This window comes from Delphinapterus leucas, chromosome 6 (genome assembly GCF_059928025.1).
Source record: "Delphinapterus leucas isolate spDelLeu-1000000601 "Yukka" chromosome 6, BTC_Dleu_Yukka2, whole genome shotgun sequence".
Classification (NCBI taxonomy): domain Eukaryota; kingdom Metazoa; phylum Chordata; class Mammalia; order Artiodactyla; family Monodontidae; genus Delphinapterus; species Delphinapterus leucas.
Genome location: NC_143134.1, coordinates 25,478,729 through 25,505,814, shown reverse-complemented (window position 1 = coordinate 25,505,814; position 27,086 = coordinate 25,478,729). Strand labels below are relative to the sequence as shown.

The 27,086-nt window shown below is 37.6% G+C and overlaps 1 protein-coding gene across 2 annotated transcripts; it reads left to right on the top strand.

Annotated features, from left to right (window-relative positions):
• Nucleotides 1–223: 223 nt before the first annotated feature.
• ATP6V1B2 (ATPase H+ transporting V1 subunit B2) lies at nt 224–26,144 on the top strand. 2 transcript variants are annotated; one of them, XM_089912895.1, is made up of 14 exons: nt 224–396; nt 6,651–6,706; nt 11,208–11,306; nt 12,404–12,497; nt 12,629–12,706; nt 13,177–13,316; nt 13,655–13,756; nt 14,135–14,232; nt 14,885–15,008; nt 16,595–16,745; nt 18,201–18,283; nt 19,875–19,979; nt 20,833–20,962; nt 24,458–26,144. In XM_089912895.1, exons 1-14 carry the CDS (start codon nt 261–263, stop codon nt 24,613–24,615), a joined length of 1,554 nt encoding a protein of 517 aa, XP_089769021.1. In that variant the 5' UTR covers nt 224–260; the 3' UTR covers nt 24,616–26,144. The 2 variants fall into 2 exon arrangements, with proteins under 2 accessions (XP_089769021.1, XP_022418562.1); XM_022562854.2 differs by lacking the exon at nt 24,458–26,144 and adding an exon at nt 22,915–23,192 and having other exon boundaries at nt 227–396.
• The last annotated feature ends 942 nt before the right edge of the window (nt 26,145–27,086 follow it).

Below are 27,086 nucleotides of genomic sequence, written 5' to 3'. Positions count from 1 at the left end.
TCTCCCTTAACTCTTGCCTTTCTCTGGATCCCTCTCCCTGGCCCGGCGTCCTCCTCCCAGCACGCTGGTCAGCTCCTCTCGCGGAGGGCTCGGGTTTAGCCCCGCCTATCCGGAGCCCAAGTCACGAGGCCGCGGGTCGGGTGCAGCTCAGTGGGCGGGGACTCCTCAGCGCGCATGGGCGGAGCGGGGCGCGGGCTGCACCAGCTATATCTGCGCCTGCGCGGCGCCGCTGCTGGGCCAGTCGGGACGGAGGAGACAAGATGGCGCTGCGAGCGATGCGGGGCATCGTGAACGGGGCCGCGCCTGAGCTTCCCGTATCCACCAGTGGGCCGGTGGTGGGGTCTCGAGAACAGGTGCTGGCAATTAGCCGGAACTACCTCTCCCAGCCTCGTCTCAGTGAGTATCAGAGAGCAAGACGAATCCTGTCTTTTCTCTTAGCCCAGCTCCTTGCTCCCACTCACCTGCTTAGCCAGAGGGGTGGGATGGGGCGATTGTTTTTCCTTCTCGCGTTCCCCTACTCCGACGTCTCTCTCTAGTAGGCGATTTGAGTGTACCTTAATTTCCGTGCCAGGGGTGGGCTAAGGGGAAGAGCAGCAACGGGAACTTTTTTCTGGGTTGGTGGTCTCCTGGCTATTGCCCCACCGGTGCTCTCCAGTTTCCCGAGGCTGGAACATGCTCAGGCGCTTGCTTCCTGTCTCTGAGCGAAGGCCACTTCTTGCCACTCTTATCCTAATCTTCTGCTGACCTCATTTGGACCTGCAGGGGTCGAGGGAACCGCCCCTCCCCTTCCCCCTGCCTCGGGTGTGGACCTCAGGGCAGGTCCTGAGATCCTGCCGAGGGGGACGGTGTAGTGTCATCGCTGACGTGCTCAGGCCTTTCGTGGATGGAGGTCAGGCCCACAGCCAGAGGGAAATGTTGTTCAGTGGAGAAGCTGCTCCGCAGGAGGACACCTAGATATCAGAGAAAGCTAGCGCTGAAAAGTACCCTGCGGGTCATCTAGTCTAACCCTCTCATTTTACAGTGAGAAGCCTAAGGTTCTGAAAGGAACAGGGCTCGCCAGGCTTTAGACCCCTAATTACTGGCAGAGCAGGAAAATTCCAGGTTTCTTAATTCTTGCTGGACCTTTTCCTGCCATTAACTTGATTGCAAGGCTATCTTGGAGAAGACAAGAAGCTTTGCCCATATTTAGCAAGTATGCAAAGCATATGCATAAGCATGTCTAAGTGTTGTGATTGTAAAAAGACCTTAATAAACCAGGCTTAAGTGGACTGTTTAGCAGTTTCGAAAGAAATGGTTCTTGGTGACTAAACAATAAAATTGTGTAGCATCAGACCTCCTCACAGTTTCCTTAGGAACCGGGGATGAGCACTGGAAGTAGACTCTTTAAAACTTAGGAAAGCACCTGATGTTTTCCAACGTGGTGAGACTGTATTTGCCCCGGTTAATTGCCACAGTACCTCTTTGTGGGTGGCCCATTGGTTAACAAGAATTTCAGATGAAGGGTTTCAGTCTGAGCGCTCTCCTGCCTGACTAATCCCATCCTCATCAGTCAGTGGGTCAGCTCATGTGGCGGCACTGCAGTGTAAGGAAGAAAGAAAAGACTTGATTCTATGGTTTGCAGAGATGTGTGTTTTTTTTTTAATTGAAATATAGTTGATTTATAACGTTGTGTTAGTTTCAGGTGTACCGCAAAGTGATTCAGTTATATATATTATATATGTATATATATTCTTTTTTAGATTCTTACCCATTAGAGGTTATTACAAGGTATTGAGTATAGTTCCCTGTGCTATACAGTAGTTCCCTGTTGGTTATCTGTTTTATGTATAGTAGTGTATATATTTGAATCCCAAACTCCTAATTTATTCCCCCCATGTGCTTTCTATAATGGGAATTATTTGCGTTAGAGAGTGCTTGTTGAGAGTTTACATGCTGAATGTTTCAAGAAATTGACAGATGTTGCATTCTTATGACAATAAATTTGTGCCTAACAGTTACAAATACTCTTTTATGAATTGCATTTGTATGCTTTGCTGTTCTTTGGGTAGAACAGATAGACATTAGTGGTGCTTCTAGGAAAAGATTATAAGGGGCAGTAGTCATTTTTCCATATAATTATTCACTCAATCTCAACTCAGTATCACTTGAAATAATAACATAGTTTAAAGAGTACTCCATGACTGAGGTTGTAAACCCTTAAGGGAGATGAGTATGATTTCTCAACATTCTGTGTGTGCTTAGCCAGTGACTGAAGAACTTCTCCAGATGAGATTCCTCCTGACAACATTGTTGCGACATAATGCTTAAAACTGAAACTTTAGGGTTCAGGAATCCTTTTTGTATCCTCAGTGCCTAGCGCAGTGTTGGCACATAGAAACATTGTGTTTTGTAATTGTATAACTTGCATTTAAACCCCTTCTTCTAATAGTTTAGTATATGGATCTTTAATGTGGATGGAACCAGAGTAGGGAGTTGGGGTACTTAGTTTGAGTTTCACTTTTGTGTCTGGGTTATTCTAAAAAGCACAAATGATATCATACTTAGGCTAACAGCTAACTGCATTTGAATGTCATCTTTTTCCTATATTGCCACACTGTTGATTGTAGTTAACACTTTTAATTGCTTCTGAATAAATATTAACTTCTTAATTTTTCTGATTAAAGATCGATGTTACCATCCTAGGTAAAAAGTTATAGTTATTTAATGTGTGCTTTTTGAACAAAGGAATGGAATATTGGCAGTTCCACTGTACAAATTGGATCCTGGTTTTAAAAAATTTCAGGATTCTGGGGCCGTTAACAAGAGATGGAAAATGAGATATGCAGGCTTGAAATAATCTTGAGCACATTAGTTGAATTTCTAAAGTCACAAGGAAAGAAAACTTGATTTCCTTTTAAACTTTGAGCAAGGTTCAATAATATATGAAGAGCTTTTGGATGTTTAACGTTTTGGATTAGATAATCTCCTTTGTTCTTGAGATCCTAGATCAACTAATCTTAGTTTCTTATGTCATAAAGCAGAGTTAGCCTCAGTGAAAAGTCCAGTAAAGGAATGGTCGGCCTGCCTTTTTCCAGAACCTCTCCCTCCTTGCCCACTACAAAGTGTGGGTCTTTACTTTTCTTGCACAATAGAAGATGATTGTTCCCGTTTTGTTCTGCTAATAAGGTGGAGGCTGAAGGACTAGATCTCTTATTGTGCAATGACTGTCGAATTTTCTCTTTGAAAGTTTCACAATCATTAAGTAGTGTTAGTTCTGTTGAACAATCTCATATCCTATAGGAGGAAGAGGATGTCATCTAACAAAATATGTGCTTCTTAAAAATCTTTGTAGATTTTGGGTTTTAAATGTTACTCCATAAATATTTATTGTCTTCATAAATATTCAGGATCAAAGATGTAAACATGTGTCTGCTGTGTTTTCAGAAGTTCTGATCATCCCCTGCAGACCCAAGTTCTTCTTCATTTGAAATTTTCAAGAGAAGAGTGGTCATTGTTGTTTCGAAACAGAAATATTTATGTAATTTGTGAATGGGTATTGACTTTTTGAAGAGCAGCTTTATGTCTTTGGCAGCTTTAATCTAAATGGTTGTCTCTGCTTTGGACTGTTAATACTAATGGTGAGAAAAGCTGGGTAAATATTGTTGAGAGATAAAAGGTGGTATTTGATATTATTTTCTCTTCTTGTTCCCCCCCCAGTAGTTTTACTATTGTGGAAAGGAGCTATAGTTTTTATATAAACTGTTTTCTACTCCCTATTTGTAGTCCAAGTGCTAGGAACTGTGTTATCTCCATGTTTTTAAGTTATACTGGAGACTAAGGGTCATAGAGTATAAACTTAGAATTGGTGGTGGGGGGGCCACAAACAAACAAAAATAATTTTAATCCTGGCTCTTCCATTTAGTAGCAGATTTCTCATAGATGTAGTTTAAGTGTGGAGTAGGTCTATCAGCCTTGCCTACCTCCCAGTGTTTTGTGAAACTGGAATGGTAACCTATCTGAAGATGCTCTGTAAAGTGTGAAGCAGTTTCGTTTGGTAATATTTTTTATTTAGTTTGGATTATAACATTTATGAGTTTAGTTTGCATCCCATTTTAATGTAAACCAAGCATGTTGCTTAACCTCTGGTTTGTATCTGAAGTGGTCTCCTCATGCTTTCCAGTGACAGAAAACTGCTGAAGCATCTCCATTAGTTTCTTCCTTTCCTGCTTTAACTTTTCTAATGGCTACACTCCACTGGAGAAAGGTTGTTTTTCAGTAATGATACAAGAGTGCCTCAGACCACAAAAAAATGCCCAGTTCAGTTTTAGAATTTGAGCTGTAGCACAGAGTCAAAGAAAAAATGACTGGAGGCAGACTGTGTAAGTTCAGATCCTTAGGCAAGTTACTTAATTTCTGAGAATCATTTTTCTCTTGTAAAACTTGGAATAATATTTGTTAGCTTATAGACCTGTTATGGAGTTTAAAAGAATTCCTGACAAGTACTTTTTAAATGTGTATTGGTAGTTTTGTTATTAATTAATTCCAGTGGTTACTAGCTTTTTTAAAGGCTACATACATTGTTGCAAATTTAGAGACTGCTTTTGATGAAGTAGAATCTTGCCTTCTATAGTTGAAATCTACTTGATTCACTGTTTCCAGGAAAAGCAATGACTCGCATTTCTTTTTTCTTGGTCATGCTTTTTGCCTTGTGACTGGCAAAACTTCATAATTTGAATGAGCTTGAATTTAAACATGAGATTCTTAAGGATCATTGTTGTAGAGGTTAAAAGTTCAAAGGAGATGCAAATCTTGTCCTGAAAGTAAAGAAGAATTTCAGAACCTGAAGCATTTTACTGATGTTACATTTTATTCAAAACAGTTGCCTGTAAATCTCAAAACTGAATTCCCACACCTCCACTGGCCCACTCCCTACTCCCATTCCCAGATGTTTAGGTTTTGAAAAGGTCTTTGTTTCTATAGTTTTAAAACCTGAGTGCCAAGAAAATATGTTTCTAATGTAGTTCACTTTGCATATCCACATAGCAATTTTAGAAAGTAATTGAAAAACAGTATGTGGATTCTTTTAAAATGAGAACAGTGAGGGACTTCCCTGGCAGTCCAGTGGTTAGGACTCGGCACTTTCACTGCCATTGCATGGGTTTAATCCCCAGTTGGGGAGCTAAGATCTTGCAAACCGTGTGGCGAGGCCAAAAATAAAAATCAAATGAGAACAATGAAGAAATTGTTTTAGGGGTAGGACTTATTTTTAAGAGCATTAGATTATTTTAAAACAATGGAGAGGATTAACATAAAAGTAGCAGAATATATGACAACTGGGATATTTCTAATAATCTTGGAGGCATGATTAATTTGTTTACATTGCCATCCATTCAAGTAGCTTAACATTTAAAATTTGTGACTTGCTTTTTATCTAAGGTTGGAAAAAAAAAAAGTAATTAGGGGCCTCTGTTGATCATTACAATTACAAATGTATTCAAGCAAATATTTGGTGTGAGGATTTAAAGGTCCTCAGTATGAAAGACTAGGGTTCCTGACAGTGCTTGCCTGCCCTGTCTCAGTGTTTCTACCAGGGCACTTGCTTCCTGGCTAAAGAAATTATGTTTTTAAATCCTGAAGCCCCTTGAATGGACAGACTGGTTATTAAATGGTTTCCTCATTCTTGGGAGTCTACATTCATTTCAGAAATTTCTGTCTAAGACATCATAAGAAATCAAGCAAGTGAAAAATTCCCAGTTGGTTGACAGCTTCTTACACATTATTTTAGGTCTTATAAACACTTATTTCATTTGTGTTTTCAGCTTTTCTGATTATGAAATTTAGTTAATTCTGACACTGTTAGAATTGCTTTCCTGAGTGTTCTGATTTATACTTGATTACCATTCATTATACTCGGCATGTATGTAGGTGTGATACAATTCAATGATAGCTACCTCCTTTCTAAAATGAGAGATTTGGGTAGTTTGTTGCTAGGGCATAATTTGCAGTAGAAAATATAAGCTTCTACAATGACAGTAACGTTTGACTTTTTTTTTTTCTTTAAAGGATGCTTATGTGATCTCTGGCCTTTAATTCCATCCGCCTTCATAAACTCTTTTTTTTTCGTAGTTTTTATGATACTATTTAATCATGGCATTTTATCTTAACAGACTACATTTTGTCAGATTTCTTTTGTGAGTTTTGTCACTTCTGCTTAAAGTTACGGATTCCCTTCTTCTTCTCTATCTACTTTGCTGAGTGCTACCTTTTCTGTAAAGCTTTTTCCTTTCTAAGTAAGGACCATTGCAGGGTCTTTCCTGTGCTCCCACACACCCTCAGCACACCTCTGGTAGAGCCCTTACCTCCCCCTTCTCCATATAAAATTGTGAACTACTGTGGGAACTCTCCCTCTTTACCTTTGTTTTTGTATCCTGGGTCCTTGAAACAAATGTGACTTATAGTAAGAATTAAAAATGTTTTTGGTTTGATGAAGGGGATTATGAGAAGTTGTACAGATGCAGGCATATTTTATAAATTCGGTGAAAAATTTCATACTTTCTGAGTGCTCTATATAATAGATATGATAGAGAGAGGGTTTTTTTGGTAATACCAGAGAGATCATTTAGACTGTTGTCCTGTTTGACAAGAACTGACTCTTTTGTGTTTCTTTCCAGCATACAAGACAGTATCAGGAGTTAATGGTCCACTAGTGATCTTAGATCATGTTAAGGTAATACCACTATCATTATCGTCTAACCATTTATGAGTTAAAAGCATAGTATTAAGTACTGTTTAGTACACTTTAAGTCTTTTGTTATGATTTTTTTAAGCCATTCCTTGGTCGGAATGTCAGTGCTATATGGAGACAAGAATTTTAGGTCAGAAGTCAGAAGATGGGATTCTAGTACTGGATCTGTTGTGGATTCTGTTTGTGGCTTTGAGTCCCTTGTCTGTAAAATTTAAAATTTTATTTGTTTGTTAATCATACCTCACAGGTTTATTAGGAAAACAACAGTAATATTTGTGTGTTTTATGACTTGTAGGATACTTAGATATACAGTATCTTGTGGCTCTTGTCGTAGACTAGTGTGTTATAACTACTTGTTACATTTTTGTCTTCTCTACTAAATTTTAAGGTCTCTGAGTGAGTAAACAATGTTACTTTTGTCTTTGAGGGCCTGATACTGGTATTCAAGTAATGAATAAACAACAGATTATCTCAACAGTGACTAAAACCATAATCAGAGAATAGTTTTTACTTATTCAGTTTGTTGAAAGATGCTTTAGTTACATGGGTTTTTTTTTTTTTAGCCACACCTATACATAAGAATTATCTTAGAAAAAGAGGCATAGAATATAGTCTGTAATTGAATAGACCTCACCCTAGGTGAAGCCTCCTGCCTGAGTTCAGTGATTAAAATATCTTCAGAGATAATTTGTGTAATATGCTCTGTAGAACAGTAATTCTGCATTGGTTGTTGTTGGGAGTGGATCAGGGGGAAAGGTACACAGTTATTAGTTTGTTGAGAGAAGTAATGACAGAAGTGTGTTTGGCATGTGGCCCCTCTGGAAGCAGAAAATAAATTGAAAAACATTTCTTAAAAGAAAGGGCAAAGTGAACTGTCTCTTCAGCTTTATCACTAAGATATTTTTGTGCATGACAAGGTACCTATACAAATTAATTGCAAGATTAAGCATATAGCTTCCTCCTGGCCACAGTTTCATACTAGTCTGCAGTTTGATTCAAAGCCTCAGTATACAAATTGTACAAGGTTTAGGCAGCTGCCCGTTTATATTTTGTGAAAGGATGAAGTATACACTTTTATTTTTTGAGGAAGTATTGAATGCATTATTTGCTTCTTTGTCCTTTACTTCTTCTTTTTTATATACTTTCTATTGGATAAAATTTTTGACTCATATTTTAAAAATATGAAGCTTTTATATTAGTAAATATATTTTCAAAAACAGTTAAAAATATTCATGCTTCAACTATGTTAAGTGCTGAACTCAGCACCAAAAATACACAATACAAATACATAAATGTCTAATTGTTAAGTGCTATGAAGGGTGAGTGCAGGATGCTATGAGAGTCAATAATGGGAAGGACTTAGAAAACATCTTGGAGGAAGTAATTTTAAGAAAGCTGTAAAAGTTTTATTGAATGTTTGTTTGGGGTATAACTCCAGCTGAGGAAAAAAGTTTATGTAGTTGTAAGAATGGCTTTATACCACCAGATTTAGAGTGTTTTTTGTTTGTTTTTAGTTTTTGGCTCCTGTTTTTAACTTAAGGCATACAGATAGTATCAAGGAATGGATAATTTTATACAAATTGTATCAGAATAGATGATGATGGAGACTGCTGTCCAACTCATTTTCTGAAGGTGGTGCATCTTTGATTTCCAAACCTGACAAAGGATAGTATCAGAAAAGAAACAGTGTAGCTAATCTCATTCACAAGCACAGATTCTAAAATTCTAAATAAAAATGTTCTCATGTATTGGATATTAGCAAAAATATACTTTAAAAAATCAACAGGGCTTCCCTGGTGGCACAGTGGTTGAGAGTCCGACTGCCGGTGCAGGGGACGCAGGTTCGTGCCCCGGTCCGGGAAGATCCCACATGCCGCGGAGTGGCTGGGCCCGTGAGCCATGGCCGCTGAGCCTGTGCGTCCCGAGCCTGTGCTCCGCGACGGGAGAGGCCACAACAGTGAGAGGCCCGCATACCACAAAAAAAAAAAAAAAAAAAATCAACAGAATTATGACAAAGTAGAGTTTATCCCAGTAATACAAAGATGATTTGATATTAACAAATGTCAGTATAATTCAGGTCATTCATAGATTAAGCTAGAAAAAGCTTACGCTCTTCTCAGTAAATACAGAAAATGTATCTGATAAAATTACTTGTTTCTAAAAAAAAACAAAACAGAAGAAGGAGGTCTTAGAAATAAGGGATAGAACAAACTTTTAAAACCTCTTAAAGGATATCCACCATAACTTACAGCAAACAGCGTATTTAAGGAGAGACTCTAGAAACATTCCCATTTAAATCAGGAACAAGATGAAGACACCTGTTGTCACCACCGCTATCCATCTTTGTTCTGTCTTTGTGCTTGGACCCTAACCAATGCTGTGGGAAAAAGAAATTAGGGGATAAAGGGATTAAAAAGGAAAAGGCACAGCTGTCATCATTTCTTGGTAGTATGATTAATTAAACAGAAAACACAAGTCATTCAGTGGACAAACTATTAGAAACAATGGTGTAAAACAGTGTTGCTGGATGTGGATGATGTCTATAGAAATCAGTAGTGTTTTGTATGCCAGAAGTAACTACTAGAATAATTAGGAACTTTTTACAAAAAACTGTGAAACTTTGTTGAAAGACATAAAAGAAGACTTCAAATAAGTGGAGATTCCACGTTCATGCATGAAAAGGCTCAGAATAGAAAATACGTTGATTCTCTCCAGGTAACAAAATCAGTTAGAAATAGAGTAAGAATAAAGATTTGGTGAGGGAGTAAGCAGATATTTCAGTGGAGCAAAGTTAAGATTCTTAAAACCAACTCTTCTCACACCTGAGAATTTGACTTGGTAAATGATAAAGGCTACATTACAAGTTGTGCTACTTGTAGCACAAATTAATTTGTGCTACTCAGTAAATATTGTTGGGGTATTTGGCTTCCTGTATGAAAAAATAAAAGTGAGAAAAATAAAATTACATACCAAAAATAAATCCAGATGGATTAAAGACCAAAACATGAGAAACCTATCAGAAGACAATATAGAAAACCATTTTTATGACTTCAGATTGGAAGGTTTTCCTACACAAAAGACACAAACCATAAAGGAAAACAAGTCATTTTATTGCAAAACCTTCTGTATGATAGGATACCATAAACAAAATTAAAAGACAAGAAAGACTGGGAGCAGATATTCGCAAAAGGATTAGTACCCAGAATCTATGAAACTTATCTAAAAGTAAATAAGAAAAACAGATGTAGTTGAAAAGCGAGGAAAAGATATTAATAAGGCTATTATAGGAAATGAAGTCTGAATTGTCAGTAAACATGAGAAGATGCTCAATATTAGTAGAATCAGGAAAATGCAAATTGAAAGATACTATTTTTTATTTTATCAAAATGGTAAAAATTAAAGTTTAATAATATAAGATTGGCAAAGATGTAGGGAAAAGATACTTATCTATACTACTAGGGAGTTTGTAAAGTAAAAGGTTCCTTTGCAGAGTAATTTCACATAAAAATGGACACAGCCTATAGCCCACCACTAGGTAACCAGATACCTTAGGGAAACTTGGGCCCACATGTGAGAATGTTCATTGCAGCATGTTTGTAGTAGTATAAATTTGGAACAGCCTTGAACACCAGTGGTAGAAGAACAGCTGAATAAAATGTAGTGTCACTTGATTTTAACTATACCTGTTCTAACATTGATTCTAGATGCCCGTTTATTCATATTAGCATCTCCAGAATCAAGTGTCCTACAGTCAGTGTTGATTCACGGATGCATTGGCAGATGTTTTCCTTCACATCACACAAAGTAGTGATGCATTTTTCAAAAGATTATGTTAATAAAATAAGGTAAATACTACTATGACAGATCCAAAACATACGGTCAAGTGGGAAAAAAAACGAGTTGCAGGATGATATATTTAGTATGTTACCATTTAGGTAAGTGAAACACTACAGTATATTTTTGGAAACATGCAATTTAAAATATTAAAAATGGATTAGAGGAATACATTTCTGGTTAGGAGAATTAGATTGAGGAGGGAATATTGGCATTATTTATTATAATAGTAATTATTTTATTGTTTAGTTGCATTTTATTCCTGTCCTCCCAAAGCACAAGGTGATTACACAGCCCAGAAGCAAACATCATTTCTGAGTAGTGGGAACATAGATTTTTAACTTTCTGTAGTCTCAAAGCTTAAAAACATATACACAGAAGGAAAGAATTTAATTGCTGTGGTTTCATAGATTTAAGATCCTTCCCTCTGTACCTTACGTTGTGTTTGCCAGTGTATGTGCCAGTGATAAGTGTTTTAAGGACTTAAACTGCCTGAGGATATTCTAAACTCTGGATGTATACCTGTGTGCTTTGGGGAGGTATGGGGTCTGCATGTGCATACATGCTGTGAAAGACATAGAAGCATATAGAGTATTTTGAGGAGCTTTTAAAATGTTGGTTATTGAGCCTTTATTTTTTTCCTATTTAGTTTCCCAGATATGCTGAGATTGTGCACTTAACACTACCTGATGGCACAAAGAGGAGTGGGCAAGTTTTAGAAGTTAGTGGTTCCAAAGCAGTGGTTCAGGTAAGCATCACTTTCAAAACCTGGCCAGTTGAACGTTTTTCTGATCACAACAAACATAAGAAACACCAGTAGTTCTTTCTAGTAATTATCACATAAGTATACAGATCTTCATCAACTTATAGGTGGGGTGACATCTTGATAAACCCATCATAAGCTGAAAATATTGTAAGTTGAAAATGCATTTAGTACACAGAACCTACCGAACATCATAGCTTAGCTTAGCTTACATTAAAGGTGCTCCGAACACTTATATTAGCATACAATTGCACAAAACCATATAACACAAAGCCTATTTTATAATAAAATGTTAAACATCTCATGTGATTGTTTTGAAGTACTGTTTCTACCGAATGTGTATTGCTTTTGCACCACCACGACCATGAAAAATCTTAAGCCAGGGACCCGACTCTTTACTGGCTATGAGGGAAGAAAAGTATTTTTTCATGTTTTGTTGCTAAATGCCAGCCACCAATATCCATTCTAGCCCAATAGCTCCACTGGTAAAATGGCTTTTTTAAAAAAAAATTTTAATGGATAAAATGAAACAGACAGTCACATAGAAGGAGAGAGATGAAAAGTAGAATTCAGAGCTTATGGGCTGAAACCAAAACAAGATCTGAGTCTACTTCTTTAAATTGTCTCTGATAATGCCTAGTTTTTAATGTTACTGATTATAGGAAGTGCCGGTTTTCTCAAATAACATATTGCCCTAAAAAGTAGATCTGGAGCAGAGGTCGGCAGAATTTCTGTAAGGGGCCAGATAGTAAATTTTTTAGGCTTTGTGAGGGTTTTGCCTAAGGTCTCTGATGCATGTTCTTACGCTTTTTTTTTTCCTTTTTTTTTTTTTTTAAAAGAACAATCCTTTAAAAATGTAAAAACCATTCTTAGCTTGCTTGATGGATTTGGCCTGCAGGCACGACCCTGGTTAAGAGGTTGGCAATTTGGTTCATCGTCCACCATGAACACTTCTTTATTCATTAATACTAAAAGTAGTATGTACATTGATGTATTTTACTTTATAAGGGCTGACAAATAAATCTTAAGCGCTTATGATCTAAATTTCTTATGCCCTTCTGTTTACTTTTCTTTCTTGATAGGTGTTTGAAGGGACTTCAGGTATAGATGCCAAGAAGACATCCTGTGAGTTTACTGGGGATATTCTCCGAACGCCGGTGTCTGAGGATATGCTTGGTAAACGGATATTATTATTCATTCTGAGCAGAGATCTGTTTCCTTTTTAACGTATTTCCATGAAGTCTTTGTAAAGATTATGAATATTTGAGTCATTGTCCACTCTGTACTGTCTTGTTACTGTTTAACAGGTCGGGTGTTCAATGGATCAGGAAAACCCATCGACAGAGGTCCTGTTGTACTGGCTGAAGACTTCCTTGATATCATGGGTAGGGACAGAAAATGGATTTCTGTGTTTTGGGGAAAATAGCATCTATCTATCTTATACCTTTGTCAGATAAAGGGTGATTTTTATGATACTTTAAGTAGATAACCAACATATTCCATGTTTGATTAATTATTTTTTGTTTACTATTTAATAAATTTATTTTTCCTAGAGGTTATCTTAAAATTTTATATTTTATTTATTGTAAAATATCACCAGGATATATCTGAAATGGAAAAGCCATAATGGCTTTGAAATTAGGATTTCTCTCTTATTTGCTATACCTTACATTTCACTTTACTGCCATATAACTTGTGAATCTACAAAAGATTAATGGAAAAAAATATTTAAACAGTTTCAGATTTCAAAAATAACTGATTTTTTAAGAGTAGAAAGAAATGCTTTATATGCTTTGTATGGTTGTAGTCTTAATGTAGAGACATATTAAAATTTTCCCTTTTGGAAATGCATTAGGCCAGCCAATCAATCCTCAGTGTCGGATCTATCCAGAGGAGATGATTCAGACCGGCATTTCGGCCATAGATGGCATGAACAGTATTGCTAGGGGGCAGAAAATTCCTATCTTCTCTGCTGCTGGCTTACCGCACAATGAGGTGAGAACTAGAATCTGTTTGGTATGAAATTCAAGAAGAAAGAATTTCTGAGTGCTTTACTCTTAGTGAGAAACCAAATATAGGATTTTCAAGGTAAATACCCAAAGTTACTGTTTATATAATCCAATTACATTGACTCTTCTTTATCCACACATATCCGACTTCTTGCTTACTCTTAGGAATCTGCAAAAATTACAGAATAGTTTTATTGAGTAAAGCCCTTTAAGACAACCCAGTTTCATTTATGATTACAGTTCCCCAAAGTTTAGGGTAAAAGTTATTTTGTTGTAGAAGTATTATTTTAGATTTTAACTTAGTTCTTTTGTACTCCTCATCAGATTGCAGCTCAAATCTGTCGCCAGGCTGGTTTGGTAAAAAAATCCAAAGATGTAGTGGACTACAGTGAGGAAAATTTTGCGATTGTATTTGCTGCTATGGGTGTAAGTATTATCTTTTTCTGTTTTAGTGTGAAATGTAAAATTGCTTGTGTTATTAGAACAATGTAGAAAACTGCACAGATATTATTCAGTTTATCTCTAGGCGGAGAAGTTGCAGCTTGGCATTTTGGGCAAACCATGGATTAGTATTTAGCATTTGACTGTGGAATGTAAGAATAATTCCCTTTGTGGCCAAAGCAAGCTGTTTACTCTGTTGGCTTTTGTAAACGTTTTGGGGGTACTTGAACCTTTAAAAGAAGGAGCAGTACAGATCTGTAGCTTGGCCTTCATCAGAAATAAATATTGGGGGGAAAAAAAAAGAAAGAAAGAAATATTGAGCATTTTTCTTCTCCCAGCACTGATGAAGTCATTGCCATTTAGGTAAACATGGAAACTGCCCGGTTCTTCAAATCTGACTTTGAAGAAAATGGCTCAATGGACAACGTCTGCCTCTTTTTGAACTTGGCTAACGACCCAACGTAAGTAAACAAAAAATAGAGCTATTTTCCCCCTGTTCATGCAGGCTTCTGGTCAAAAATGTCACCTTACACTAAGGAGATAGAACATTACAGTGAAAGCTACACAGGCCTAGGTATGAGATAACCGTATTTAAATTCCAGCTCTGCTTCTTGCAAGTTACTTGGTTTTGGGTGAGTCACTTAGGCTCTGAAGCTCAGTGTCTTCTTTCATAAAATGTGATAAATAATACTTGTCTCACGGGGTTCTTGTACATATTAAATGAGATAATATTATAAGTTACCTAGCACACGGTCCATACTCAATAAATTACCTTTTCCTCTTACCTGCAGAATCTGGCCCCTACTTCTTTCCTCCCTTTCTCCTTCTCTCTCTCTTCCTTTCTTGCTCAGTTTTGAGAACTATATAGTTCTGACAAATTATGGGGCATTTATAAAATAAATCAATTTAGCTGTGTAGCACTAAGTAATTCTTATTATGTAAATACATAAAAGAACTCTGCCTTACTTAAGAACTTTTAAAGTAATAATTGCTTAACCTTCCTCAATTTATGTGAAACTTTAAAAGGGAGACTGTACTATTATTTCTGGAATCATTTTGTTTTGTTTTTGGCCTTTTTGTTTGAGTGACTTAGGACTTAATGTTTCATTTCAGTATTGAGCGAATTATCACTCCTCGCTTGGCTCTAACCACGGCTGAGTTCCTGGCCTATCAGTGTGAGAAACATGTATTGGTTATCCTAACAGACATGAGTTCTTATGCTGAAGCACTTCGAGAGGTAATTTTTTTCTTAATTAAAATGGATTATCTTGTCAGGGTTATCTTGTCCCTCTGCAAGTTTTCATTTTTTTTTTAAATCATGTTTTTTAAAATGCATTGCTCATATATTAGTAGAATACCTTAATTAATCAGAAAAGAAGATACTACTTTTGTCAACCTAATTGAAATGATTAGAGGATGAGATTTAAATTTTTAGCCTAATTATCATACTCTCACTGTCTCCCTTGATTAAGGCTGGATTCTTAGAGTAAATGATGCAAGCTATTTAATCAGTTACTCTCCAAGGTAGTTCTGTCTCTGTCCAGACTGTCAGCTTTCAGCCCTTTTCAAGAATTTCATTTTTAATGATGTAAATTTTTATTTATTTACATAAGTGAAGACTACACTCTGGCAGAACCCTCTTCAGAACTTTTTTTTCCTTCAGAAAGCTCAGTGATTATTTAGAAACAATGTAAGATTCTAGCACTTACCATCCAGAAGTGTGGGGTGTTTGTTCTAATGCAAGTTACTGAAATTTTGAGTTACTTGCTCTTTTAAGTGTGCAAAAAAGGGAAGAAGACTTCTGAAGAGACAGCCTATATAAATATCTAGCCTAAGATTCCCTAAGATCCATCATCATATCTCACTCGGCTACGGTGCTTTTTCATTGAAGGACTTCTTTTCTCCCATCCATCACAAATACTTTTCTAAAAGGCAGTAAAAATAAGTATTAGAAAAGTGAAAATTAAAAAAAAAAACAATTTACAAACCCTTTTATTAGTAGTATTAGATTCGACAGACAATTATTCTTTCAAATTGCCACTAAGGTTTTCTATATGTTTATGTTGCATTCTACATTATCTCCTTACAAATTGATAAAAGCTGGTCTGCAGGCCACACTTTGAGTAGCACTGCTGGAGCATACTCTTGGAGGAACCGAAGTAGCAGTTAGAAGTTGGGCTTAATGATTTACAGTTCTTGTTGGCTGTAGATTAAAATGTATGCATATATTCTAGTGTGCCTGTCTCTTAAGAGACCATTTATTACTATTCTTACCTTGTGCGGTGATCCAGGGAAATTATCTGGCCCTTGATTCCGGTTGTAAGTTGGGGTTAATAACATTAACTTCCTCATAGGGTTGTTGTGAGGATTAAATTAAATAATGTATGTAAAATGCATCAGATGATTTCTGATATATGTATTTCCTTCCCTTTTGATCTTTTCAGGATTAGCTTATGTAAATCTGGCAAGATCCATAACATGAAGTAAATCTTGTGAACTGAGAATGTTCTCTTAGTTTTAAAATGTACTACCTTTGATTTATAAAATTGCAAGCAGATTTTCTTCTAGCAAGCTATTTGAAGATTTGTGTTATGGCAGTATGATTTTAGCAGAAAACTTGTGGTCCCCAATTGTCAACATTTTTGTTGCAGAATAATCTGAATTTATGTTGCTAAATTTTTCTTAATCATTTCTAGAGGTGATATTTAAAAGAACAAGATATTTCCAACTTTGTAATTTGGCCTGTTCAAACAAATGTGTTCTAACCAAGCTTTAATTTTCATTTTCTGGTATGTGATACTGTTCTCCTTGACTCACTGTCAGGTTTCAGCAGCCAGGGAAGAGGTTCCTGGTCGACGAGGTTTCCCAGGTTACATGTATACAGATTTAGCCACAATATATGAACGCGCTGGTAGAGTGGAAGGTAGAAGTGGCTCTATTACTCAAATTCCTATTCTCACCATGCCTAATGATGGTAAGTTTAGGGTCTTTGGATTATAGCATCCCTAATCGTTGTAAGGACTTTGATTTTAAGAGAGAAGACCATCTATCTTTTTGAGTTGAAATTCTTTTGAGAGTTTATCCTCCAGAAGTTTACCTTACCTAGTGATTTGTTTCTAATAAAATTTTTCATTTCAAAACTACCCATAATAATTATTCTTTTGCAGAAAAATTTTCTTGTAATTTTTATTTATTAGCTAGTATTTAGTGTCTACTGTTTGCAGGACGCTGGTCTAGATGAAATGAATTTTTAAAAGATTTATGGGCTCTACTTAATGTAAGCTACTCATTCTAGGTGGATATTTTGTAAATGTATGTGCATCAGTAATTTAAGGTAGCTTAAGTGCCAGATATAGAGCACAGATAGTAAGTGCCACGAGACTCTAGAGATAGAACGATCATCAAAGACTTGCTAAAAATTACTTGGTTTTATCATGTGTGTCTAAGTGCACAGTGCAGTGCCTGCCTGGATGTATGCCCAGCAGCCCCCGGGTGAGACTTTCAGCATTCCCCTTATGTTAGTGTCTTTTTATCTTTATCTCAGTCTTTTAAAAACACTTTTTCAAAATATTTTCAGAAACAGTAATAACTCATTATAACTGAGCACTGTTCTAAGTGTTTTGTAAGTTTTGACTCATTTGGTCTTCATAGCGACTTTTTAGATGCTCTCGTGTGAGGCACAGAGAGGTAAAGTGTCACAGTTAGGAAGTGGCGGCTTTAGAACCCAGGCAGTCTGAATACTACCTCTGATGTGAAAATGATTTGTTCCAAGGAAGCAGCTACAAAATTACTCTCTGTAATTTAACAGACTTAGAGGTGTCTTGCTCTGTGGGACCTGCTTGGTGCTGCCTGTGTAGTGGTGCTGCCTGTGTAGCGTTGCTTAACTTGTTTAGCCTCTCTGTATTTTCCATGTTGAAATGTTGTGTATCCCTCTGGGATAGCTTATGGACGAAGAATGTTCTCTCAGTATACATCAAATTGGCAACTCTCTGCAAATGAGCTTTGTGTTTAAAATGGAACTTTATTTATATTTGGGGGAGAGAGAGCATAACTAGGAGAAATAGTACTTTTTATGAATATAGCTAATTTAACTTGTGTCGACACATGTCTAACTGTGCGGCAGCCAGATAAGTTAGACTGGCCAATACGGTAACCTCTAGCCACATTTGGCTGTTTAAATTCTAAAGTTTATTAAAATCAGATAAAGTTTGAAATAAAGTTTTTCAGTCGCATTTAGCCGCATTTCACATGTTCAGTAGCCACATTTGACCAGTGGCTGCCATATTGGACAGCACAGATAAAGCACTTTTCCATCATCACAGCAAACTATTTTATATAGCACTGTTTTAAGTAGTGCAGATTGACTTCCTGTGGTTTTGTTTATGTGAGATGGACACTTTAACTAACATCAGGTGTCTTTCTCTGGTAGATATCACTCACCCCATCCCTGACTTGACTGGATATATTACAGAGGGGCAGATCTATGTGGACAGACAGCTACACAACAGACAGGTATTTGACAGTTGAATGATGCTATAAGCCTACAGATCTATTCTTCAGTTATTCTTTAGTGACTCTAACTTTGCTCTTAGGAATTATTTATTTAGAAAATATAAGCAAGAGGGAAGAGATATGGGAACATATGTATATGTATAGCTGATTCACTTTGTTATAAAGCAGAAACTAACACACCATTGTAAAGCAATTATACCCCAATAAAGATGTTAAAAAAAAAAAAGAAAATATCAAATTGCATTGTTTTTAATATGGCTATAAAATTGTCATTTCTGTAATACTAAAATCCTGGTGTGGAAAAAAGTGCCAGAATTAAGAATTAAATTTCCACTTTCTTTATTTTGACTTAAAATGGAGTGGGTTGTTCAAAGAACGTTTTTGGGTCTTCTGTTCCATAATGGTATAATCTACTTTTGTTATTAATACAAGAACAGATTTTTCAGAGTTTTTTCTTTGTCTTTTATTGTTAAAATTTTTAAAAATTGAGGTATAATTGACGTCACATTACATTAGTTGCAGGTGTACAGTGTCATGATTTGATATTTGTATATGTTGCAGAATGATCACCCCAATAAGTCCACTTAACATCCACCACCTCACATAGTTACAAAATTTTTTTTCTTGTGATGAGAATTTTGAAGAGCCACTCTTCTAGCTACCTTTAAATATGTGATACAGTATTATTAACTTACATAGTCACCATGCTGAAAGTTCCATCCCCATGACTTAACTCATTTTATAAGTGAAAGTTCGTACCTTTTATCCTCCCTCACCCATTTTGCTCACTCCTCATCCCCTGCCTCAGGCAGCCACCAGTCTGTTCTCTGTCTGTGAGCTTGACATTTTGTGAGATTATATGGTATTTATCTTTTTCTGTCTGACTTATTTCACTTAGCATAGTGCCCTAAAGGTCCATCCATGATGCTGCAAACAGCAAGATTTCATTCTTTTTTATGACTGAATAATCAAAAACAGATTTTTTATTGGTTCTTTAATAGATGCCAGCTTCTGATATCAGCTTTTAGGTGAAATTATTGTTATTTTTATTTTTTTTTGCGGTACGTGGGCCTCTCAGAGCCGTGGCCTCTCCTGCCGCGGAGCACAGGCTCCAGACGCGCAGGCCCAGCGGCCATGGCTCACGGGCCCAGCTGCTCTGCGGCATGCGGGATCCTCCCGGACCGGGGCACGAACCCACGTCCCCTGCATCGGCAGGCGGACTCTCAACCACTGTGCCACCAGGGAAGCCCTATTGTTAATCTTTTTATGTGTCATTTTATGAGTCAGAGTTCAGAAGACCATTTGGATTTGATATTATAGGCAGATGTTGAAAATTCAGTTTTTAAATATAGTCTTGTACTGTTTTGTAGATTTTACTTTTTGGATTTGATTCTCAAAAGAAATCTTAACCTGTAAAATGTTTCTTCCTTTTCTTATCAGGAAAAGATATTAGGAATCATCTAGGAAACAAATGTAGCAGTGTTATGCAATTTAAGCAATAAAAATGAGTTTCAAAGTCCTCCTTTACTACCAGTAAAGCTTGAATTTTGTACTTAAATATAATATTTTCCCCCTTCCCCTTTTACCCAAGATTTACCCACCTATTAATGTGCTGCCCTCGTTGTCGCGGTTAATGAAGTCTGCTATTGGAGAAGGTATGACCAGAAAGGATCATGCCGATGTATCTAACCAGCTGGTACGTATGTTTTCTCCAGGATGGTGTTTAAAGAAATGAATACTTTCTCAGTTCATTCTGCTGTCTTATACCTCTTGTCTTTCTTCCATATCACTTTTCTTCTCCCCCCATCAAAGTAGAATTTTAATATAGAATATAGAATATAGAATAGCGGAATACAGAAACATTCATTAGAGCCTTTTTCATAAGGATAACTGCTCATGACAAAGATTAAAAATCACATGCTTGAAACCCACCTCTAATGCTGTATGAGGTAGTTTTTAAATAAAAAAGGCATAAGACAATTAAGTTTTTATTAGTAACCTTAATTATAGAGTATTTCTGAAAGACTATTCTAACTAATTTTTTGTTTAACATATTAGGCAATCACCAGAACGCTAAGGGATACAGCTGTATATATTCTATGAAATCCTTGGTTGCTATAGTCCTGAGATTGTATACCAAGCATAATTAAAGAAAAACACATTTGACCTTAAAGTAGAAATGATAAATAAACCTAGTGATAACACAGATATTTTTTTTGAATAGAATTTAGAGATGGATTTCTCCTATTGTGTAAGTTGTGATTTTTAAATGCTCTACAAAATGTAACCTCATTGGTATATTGAGGGAGTGTATTTTTTGTAGAGTGTTAGTAATGTCTGTGTATTGCACGCTTGAAGACTCCTTTCTTAGTGAGACTACGTATAATAAAGTCTTTTCAGTACTTGCATATGCACTTTATGTGAATTATGTTTGGAAATCATGTGAAATACTGTGAAGATAACTACAGCAATACACTTACATAGCCCAGAGTACCGTTACCATTTATAAAACCTTATCTCTGTTCACGTAAACCTTTTTTTCTCTTTAGTATGCATGCTATGCTATTGGTAAGGATGTGCAGGCCATGAAAGCCGTAGTTGGAGAAGAAGCCCTTACGTCAGATGATCTGCTTTACTTGGAATTTCTGCAGAAGTTTGAGAGGAACTTCATTGCTCAGGGTAAGATTACTGTTTTCCTATGAATAGAAACAGCATCATATGTAGTTTTGAGGAGGACTTCTTTCCTAGTCTGAGAGAATTTACATTGGTCTCCATACAATTTTCCTTCTGATTAGAGAAGAGGTTCTTCCAGCCGCCTGCCATGTCTTTGTTCTTAGCCCTCTGGTTCCTTCCCCTGTACCTTCAATTTCTTTATCCATTTATTTAGCTCCTGTCTTGTGTTTTCTCTTCCTTAGAACCGGCCTTCTGCTCTCCTGCCTCCATTGCCACTTCTCCTCCCTCTTACCCTCTCTGCAATGCTCTCCTCTGGCTTTGGGGGCTTTGGACTTTTCCTGTCCATCTATTTTCATCCTCCTGATTTCTCATCTTCCTGCTTCTTAATTGTTAGTGTTCCCAAAGGCTTAATTACCTGTTCTTTCTGTGCTTTTTTTCCCCTGTGCTGATGACTAACTTCCTATGTATGAGCCTTTCCCCTCTTTCTGAAGCTCTAGTCCCGCATCTTGAGCTAGGAAGCCTTTGTTTATGCCACCATCCTCTCTGGCTCAGCGTGGTGAGAACCAAAGTATTTTCCCAACTGACCACCTGCCTAGCAATTCCCTTTTCAATTTCTGTCTACCTCTGGCATGACCATTACCCTAGTTAGCCCAAGCTCAGGCATTGGGCATTCTTAACCCTCTTCATTTATTCTCCAGTCATCAAATATTTGCTAATTTGCATTGTTCTTCTTTAAAACATCTTATCCTGTTCTCTTTTCATTCCTATTAAAAAAACTTAGGCCGGTGTTTCTCAAAATTGAATATGCTTTTGAATCTACCAGGGATCTTGTTGAAATGCAGATTCTGATTCGGTAGATCTGGGTGGGGCCAGAGAGCCTGTATTTTGACAAGTTCTGGGTGATCTTGAAGCTGCTAATCTCTGACCACTCTGTGTATCCCAAGCCCTAGTCCAGACCTTTGTCCCATCATCCTTGGCCGTTAGTGCCAGCATCTTCACCAGTCTCCCTGACTCTCTCTATGCCATTGCCAGGGTAAATTTAGTATTAATTTTATTGATTGTCCTTCTGTTAAAAAGTCTATAATGGTTTTTATTACATAGCATGTGTAGGGCTTTCAAGCTGTTTTGCTTGTTCTCTTCCCTGCCACCCCTGCTAATGCTGGTAAACTCTATTTTTGACCTCAGTGATACTTACAAACGATGTGTTTATTTTGGAATAATGCATCAGCTACACACTTAAGATTTGTGCGCTTTTCTATTTATGTGATACATTTTTTAAGTAACATTAAAATCCCCAGAACGTATGATAGTTGGGTTTTCTAAAAAAAAAAAATAAAAAATTACACAGAACCCTAATATCTTAAAAAGATAAAAGTTGTTCTGGTAGACAAGAGATGCAGAACTCTAGCCACTCTAACTCCTTAGTTAAAAAATGAGATTTATTTGCAGGATAAGAATGATTCTGCTATTAAGAATAATAATAGCAATAGCAAGTTTGAAAACTTTCACACGGACCTATTCAGGTGATTAATTGGCATTTAAGGCCTTCTAAGTATCTGTACTAGCCTCCTTCAGGTCAGCCTGTGTTCCTGGGAAACTGCTTTTCTCACTACTCTCTGGACAAAACTCTGGGTCTAGTTTCCATTATTCAGTGGAGTGTGTTTAGATCCCACCCGTTGTTAAACACACACGCACGCACACACACACACACACACACACACAGCCGCCGAACGTCTCGCCTGTGGGCTTTCTCCCTTTTCTCTGGTTCCCAGGGGTACCTATTGTCTAGACCCTCATTTCCACGTTAAGTCACACCCAGTCCTGGAGGCCTAACTGCTGTGTGTCTCTTTTTATACTTCATGCTTACAGTGCTAGTTCCATAGCAGAATAAATTTTGAATAACGCTGAGAAGTTGGAAGTACTTGGCCTTTATTCATCTAATCTCAATTTTTTGTAAGGTCCATACGAAAACCGCACTGTCTATGAGACTTTGGACATTGGCTGGCAACTGCTCCGAATCTTCCCCAAAGAAATGCTGAAGAGAATCCCTCAGAGCACTTTGAGCGAATTCTACCCTCGAGACTCTTCAAAGCATTAGCTGCTACTTCATCGCTGGCTCGATGCTCTTGTGAAATACTGGTCCTGTTTTCTTTATTGCTTTTGCACTCCCCCATCCCCACCTTTGTGTTGGAGTTTACTGTGTTACCCTGTAATTAAAAACAAGGAATAGGTAACATATTGTGCCAGTGTTGCAATGTTTTAAACTGCTAACAGCCTTTAAAATACCCCCTGTTCAGAAAACCTGGAACTTCAATGCTTTGTTTAAAGTAGCTGAGGGTTGGAGGTGAAGTTTTCCTACTGACGTGTGTATTTGTACATAGTGGTGTAGTTAGCTGCCTAGTGTCCTCATTATTTGGGTCTCTCAGACCTTCCTTGTCCACCCCCTCAAGAGTATCACTATCTGAAGTTATAATGCTTTGATCTCCAAACTAGAGACAAGATAGGGCCTGAAAGACGCTTCCGCTCAGAGCCAAGACGCTTTCCTGAGCACTTGTTCTTAGATTTTGGTGTGCCTCTGGGTCTGTGCTGCTGCTCTAAGCAGATGGTTTTTACTGTCCACCTGCTGTTTCCTGTTTAATGAATAGATTAGAAAAGGAGTTTCCTTTTCCTCTTTGGTACGGATAAGTTTCAACTCCTGTTTCTTACTGTTCTCCCTCCCTCTGAGTAGCACAGAATCATGCAGGTTTTGCCCGACTGGCCTTGATCTGTTAGTAGTGAGATGCCCTGTCTTGATGATCCTTACTGGGTTTCCATGCAGAGGAATCATAATTAAAATAATTAATAGAATTGTTGGTTGGAAAGAGTTGGGATGCAATTTTTTAAGAAAGAAAAACCTATATCGGTTCTACATTTGGACATGCTAACAGTGGTTTTAAGTTTCTAAAGTGTTTACCAGATGCTAAAGGCAAGGTGGGGGAGAGAAAGCTCTTCTGTGTATGGAATTTTTTTATATATATAATCTATGGATATTTTAAACTCTGTTAGATAGCAGCCTTTGGAAAATCCCCTATTTGGTCCTGCTTTCTGACCTATCTGCCTTTTCAGGGTAATCTTGTGGCACAAGTGATAGCATTTAAAAGCTTTAGTCTTTTAATTCCTCCTCCTTCCTGCTGCGAGCCCTGAGCTGTCTTCTATGCACTTCTGACATGTCTACTGTTTGGTCTCTCTGTGTTCTTTGTTACTTGGGTGCAATAGCAACTTCTCTGTGCATTCCATCTTTCTTTCAAGTTGTGTAAAGTTCTTCACTTTCTTTCTCTGAGGGTGTAGGGGGTGGGGGGAGTCAGCATGATTATATTTTAATGTAGAAAATGTGACCTGGATATAAAATGAAAATAAATATTAAGTTAAATGGAAGTTACCTAAAGTGACTCTGTATCTTCTAATCAGAAAAGCAATAGCAACAAGCAAATATATAATAATGCATCTCTCTTTGATTCACAGTTTTGAACATCATAACCAGTATTGTGAACCAGCCCCTTGATTCACAGTATTATGAATCATGTCCCCTTTACAGGGACATGGCCCATGTTTTGTACCCTCTGCCTTTTAGGCTGCCCTTTCAAGCTCTTTTCAGTAATACCTTTTCCAACATATTGTAGTTTGATCCAAGGTTGAGAGTTACTAAGGTGTGGGGTTTGTTTGTTTGTTTGTTTGTTTTGTAGATCATTAGTGGCTATAAGTTCTCTGAAACTTGAAGTTTTGATTCAGGGTCCACTTAGCATTTTCGAGAGTTACTAAGGTGTTTTATAGCCTTCTTTGTTTCAGACATTCTCAGGACCTCTAGAGCCTGTCTGCCATGAATGAAAGAGGGTAATAAATAGAAAATGAAATACATACTGAAGCAAGCCAAAACTTGCTTCAAATAAAATCTGAAATAGATGGTCCAGTATATAAAGGAAACATACTGGTTAAAGCACAGGGATGTGGCATCATGGTGGCCTCCCGTTTCTTTCCCCTCTTCAACTCAGAGTGACATTTAGGACATGTAGAGGAAGAGGCTCAGTCATAGCAAGAGTAGGTAGACCTGTGTTCTGATTCTGGCCATACACTAACTGTATGGCCTTGCTTAGTCATTTAACAGATTTGTGTTCCTTTTAGGGTTATTATAAGGACTAGAGATTTTGTATGCAAAGCATTAGGACAGTGCCTGGTCCATGGTGTAGGCACTCATATAGTAGGCTACTTTTAATGCCAAAGCTTTATTAAGGGAGACTTGACGTATTACTCTTAAATAATACTTAAGATTAGTTAGTTAAGTAGCATTCTTGTTAGTTTGTTATTTTTTAGGGAAAACATTTTCTTAGTGTACCTTTTTGTGCCAGTGATAAAACTTAATTGAAAGACTAAAGTTATGCTTTAACATGGACTCTCACTATGATTAAATGTTTTAAAAAGAAGTTTTCATTTCAGTTGGCTTAAAGTATTTGGGAGGAGAAAAGTCACTTCAAAGTTCAGGCTATCTAAATAAGTCATTAAGCATTTATTGCTTGCAGTTGACTGTCACTTCGGTCCATAAGATTTCATGTAAGTGAAAAAATGTTTTCAGACTAATGTAATAAATGCCTCACTAAGATGCTTTATTCTCAGCAAGTGTGGATGGTGCACAATGTCTGGGGTCAATAAAAGCATTGTCTGCTTTTGAAATTTTCTGTTATACTGGTAATGGAAAGTTAGCTTAGTCCAGTATTAGGGAACAACAGAAAATAGTTCCCCGGACAGAACTGAAAATACCATTTAGAGACAAGAAAAACTTAGCGAGGCAGTTCTTGAAGGACAGTTATCTTTTATGGAAAACTTAAGTACAAAGAAATGGGGTTTTTTGTTTGTTTTAATGAAAATCATGTTCCTTACTCAGCTACCAACTGTGGTTTTATTCCAAACTTTTTCCAGTCTGGAGTTGAATACCTGCCTAGTACTCAAGGAAACTATGCAGTGTCCACAGTTGCCCCTGCCTCCGTATGAAGCCCTGCACTGGCAACAGTGAGCAGGTGACTGGTGTTTAGAAACAATGAGACTAACCAGTCAAGGAGCTTTGTATCCTCAGCGAGAATAGCAAAACCTGCCCAGAAAACTTGCTAAGTGTTTTCAGGCAGCTGGGCAACCTGGGAATTGTTGATCCCAGCCCCCCCCTCCTCCATGATCAGTCTGCTGCAGTTCTTTGTAGAGGAAAGAACAGCCTCCACCTGTGATGAACGAGGCCTGGGCTTGGCCAGTCCCCCTGGTGGAGCTAAGGGTACCCAGCCTTGAGTAGAACACAAGGCCATTTGCTGTGATTAGCAGCAGTAAGTAGTACACATATAACAGACCACTTTTCTCCAAAGGATTTCATCTCCAAACTCCAGAGTATTTTACACATTTAATAAATTTGTGACTTGTTCAGGGTCATGTAAGCTCACATGAGCTAGAACCTGGGTCTTTAAACCTAGTTTAGAGATCTTTCCAGAGCACTCTGGTAACAGCCAAAGGTCACTCCATAACTGAAACAGGCATCCACAAATTCTGGCCACTGTCTGGAAACCAGGACTTCGTGTTGTGGCGAAAGTTCTGTTATTTTATGGTTCGTAATGGTACTGTGAATGTAAACAAAAGGCCTTGATGGGCTAGGATCAGGAACTTCGGGGCTCACACCCAAAAGCTAAGCTCTTCTGGGGAAGCAAGATGAGATAGTAGCCTCAAAAAGCTACTAGATTACTTGCCAGGAGGTTGTATTCTTCATTTCCACAAGAGGGCAGCAGCTCCTGAACAGCCAGGCACTGGCTGAACATTGAGCTCCGGAAATGGAGACACTTTTTAGCTGCAGCAGCAGGGCAGTCAGGGTTCACTGAATCAAATGATGTCTTTTTGGAGCTACACATTAGCCCGGGGGCTATAAGGGAACATGATCTGATAATAAACCAAAACAAACCAAAATTGGTACAAAGAGGCCTGGATGTAGAATCAGGAGATCTGAGTTAGAAGGATCATAGAGATTATCTGGTCCAACTCTCCTGATAACTAAAGGCCCTTTTAAGCCTCTGAAATGGTGAGGTCCAGCCCCTGGTGAATCTGGAACTGTCTCAGGAGGGAGTCC